The sequence below is a fragment of the Citrus clementina genome, unplaced genomic scaffold, assembly GCF_000493195.1.
Source record: "Citrus clementina cultivar Clemenules unplaced genomic scaffold, Citrus_clementina_v1.0 scaffold_7, whole genome shotgun sequence".
Lineage (NCBI taxonomy): Eukaryota > Viridiplantae > Streptophyta > Magnoliopsida > Sapindales > Rutaceae > Citrus > Citrus x clementina.
The window spans coordinates 9,000,706-9,003,428 of record NW_006262075.1 but is presented as its reverse complement, the minus strand read 5'-3'; the positions used below and the strand labels follow the sequence as shown (position 1 = coordinate 9,003,428).

The following is a 2,723-nucleotide window of genomic DNA, read 5'->3' as shown; positions in this document are numbered from 1 at the left end:
TCACTTGGAGGAAGTAGACTCAGCAATCGCAACTTTCTCATCAAGCTCTGTAAGCTGCTTGTTCAGCTCGGCCAGCTTCTCCTTGGACCGATCAGCAGATTCGGCTTTCTTTTTCAACTCCTGATTGTCAGCTTGAAGTTTCTTCTCATGAGGCGCGGACCCGGTCTTGTAGCACGAGACCATTGTGGCCAGCCTGAAGGAGACTCTTTGAACAGAAGCAGCTAACTCGGAGAGGTCCATGCTCTCGATGTTCTTCACCATCTTGGGCCCAACCGATTTTTTATAATCCTTCTGATATGGGCTCAGGTAGTCACCTTGATCCCGAGATGGAAGAGGAGAAGATCGGTCCCCAGACTGCAAGCTGACCTCAGGACTCTTATCGTAGGTTTTCTCCCCACCACTCTTACGAGGTGGAGGAGGGGGCAGAGCAGGAACAGGCGCCTTGGAAGGACCGACGCTGGGTTTCTTTGGAGGAGGGGGAAGGTTGCTGGAGCTACTCGGAGCCCGACCACGCTTCCTGCTCATCGCGCTGAGGATCTTGTTATCCATTCCAGCGGCTATGTCTACTAGGCCCGAACCGACCAGGTTTGTTGGCGACAGGAGGTCTTGGCAGGTAGACGCGTTCAACAGAGCAGTTTCCACCTGAAGCAAAGGTCGATCTTCAAGCCCCTTTATCAAACCCCACGACTCTGAAAGAACAGACAAGGTTAAAGAACCCAATAAGTAACACGTCGAGAAAGAGTATAGGCAAAAAATGAACGACCTGGGGTGACAAAATGTGTTGGAAGGTAAATATCACCACCCAACGAATGAGCTGCTGGACACCAAGCTCCCCCAGCAAAGAAGAATTTGTTCTTCCAATTTTTGCACGAAGAGGGGAAGCCGGTGATTGGTTTCCTCTTCGCAGAGCTCGACATGAAGTAATACCAGCCCGCCTCCCTTGGGCTGCTCCGCAGCTGATACAGATGTTTCACTTCAACAAGTGAAGGCTCCTCCGATCTGCACCTCTCCCACAACACAAACATTGCTGAGAGAACCCTCCACCCGTTCGGGTGTAGCTGACCTGGGGCCAGGTGCATACCACCCAATATCTTGGCAAAATAACGTTGAAGGGGCAGCCGAGCTCCTAATTTGAAGCTCTCCAGGTGCATCGTCACATACCTCCGCGGAGGCCGACTAGGGACATCACTTTTTTCTGGAACTATCAGGAGAATGTCTGCATAAATGTCGTAAAGGTTCCTCAGCTTGAACAAATCAGTTTGGGTGGTGGCACAAGCTGTGTAGTCAATAGGGTAAGAATCCGCCTCTACCCTATGACCAAGGTGCCTTCTCTGAGGAGGTCCGCTCGGTCCGGAGCTGCTCCCTTCACCATCACCAACTCCTTCAGGGATCCCAACCCCATCAAAGTTGTGGTTCTCACCAGATCCCGACGCAGGTCCACCTCTATTCCCTACAAGCTCTAGTTCGGGAGAGGAAGAGACAACCAAGGGGCGTGGGTACTCAAGGGTATATCTGCCATGGGAAGGACCTACGTTACTAGAGGGACCTAAGAAATCGGTGGGTATTGACACATTGAGGCCTGAATCCCCTGATTCTTCATCATCCTCATCAACAATTAATTTTCTTTTTCGGTTTGACATATCGGAACCTCAAAAGAAAACAAAGAAAACTCGAGTATATGGACACAAAAAGGGCAACACAGAACCCAATCAACAACAACCAGAGGAGAAGTTAAAGGCAATACCTGGATTGAACTGGCACTGATAGCGCGACCGTGATAGAGAAAAAATCCAGCGAGTGGATACTCCAGACACGAGAAGTGTAAGCAAAGTTCAGAGAGGGAGTTAGTTAACGACGAAGAGATGAATAACAAAGCGATGAAGATATAAGTCTAGGGATTTGAAACGAAAATGGGGAAATGAAAGCATTTAAGTGATAGAGACGCCAGCTCACTCACCGTACATCAAGGACAGATAGCCCGTCGTTTCAAATTTCAAATACGAAGAGTCGGGAGATGCCACGTCACCAGTTGTTATAAGAGGCCAGGCTAGATGCAAGCCCAGATACGCAATGAACATACTCATTTAGGCCCATGCTCAGGTCAAAATCTCCCCTGAAGAAAAATGATACCTCAGGTCCATCCCGGTAGACGGAAGACCAGAGGAGAAGCCCCCGGATTGGTAAGATTTGACTAGGGGTGGGCATTTTACCCGATCCGACCCGATCCGACTCGACCCGACCCGATAACTTTCGGGTTCGGGTCGGATCGGGTCGGGATTGAAACCCGATCGGATTGAAACTTACAAACCCGATCGGGTTGTGATCGGTTCGGGTCAAACCCGACCCGATCCGAATACCCGATCGGGTTCCCAAAAAAAAAAAAAATTGATTTCTGGCATGTGTCTGTACTCTTTATTGAGCATATTTCCCTCTCCATTCTCCAACAGCAATCGAATCACACCAATAACCAATCCAAAAAGTTGGCAGCCATTCTGTCAAAATTCTTCTCAAAGACATTTTAAATTTTAATAAAGAAAATAAAGTTGCCTTGGATGGCATTTTGCAAGTGCAATGATGACTGAAGCAATCCTCACCCTTTTCTGTTTTTGTCCAATTTAATCATTCAAAAGAGATCTTATCATCTACCCAACGCCAAGCAATTGATAAATTTCGAGCATTTGACAAATTGTTTAAGAACAGAACAATTTCTTTTTTGAGGAAAA

The 2,723-nt window shown here is 48.0% G+C and overlaps 1 protein-coding gene across 1 annotated transcript; it reads right to left on the bottom strand.

The window, feature by feature from the left end:
• On the bottom strand, nucleotides 1–1,640 carry LOC112096877. Its single transcript, XM_024181074.1, has 2 exons — nucleotides 800–1,640; nucleotides 1–689 (listed from the first exon to the last, which is right to left on the bottom strand). The coding sequence occupies exons 1-2, from the start codon at nucleotides 1,638–1,640 to the stop codon at nucleotides 1–3; spliced, it is 1,530 nt and encodes a 509-aa protein (XP_024036842.1).
• Between the last annotated feature and the right edge of the window lie 1,083 nt (nucleotides 1,641–2,723).

Excerpts from the sequence above, each read along its gene's own strand:
- LOC112096877 (XM_024181074.1), bottom strand. The coding sequence starts at position 1,640 with ATGTCAAACCGAAAAAGAAAATTAATTGTTGATGAGGATGATGAAGAA. Across the intron at positions 690-799 it reads AGCAGCTCATTCGTTGGGTG|AGTCGTGGGGTTTGATAAAG; the intron begins GTGATATTTACC and ends CTGTTCTTTCAG.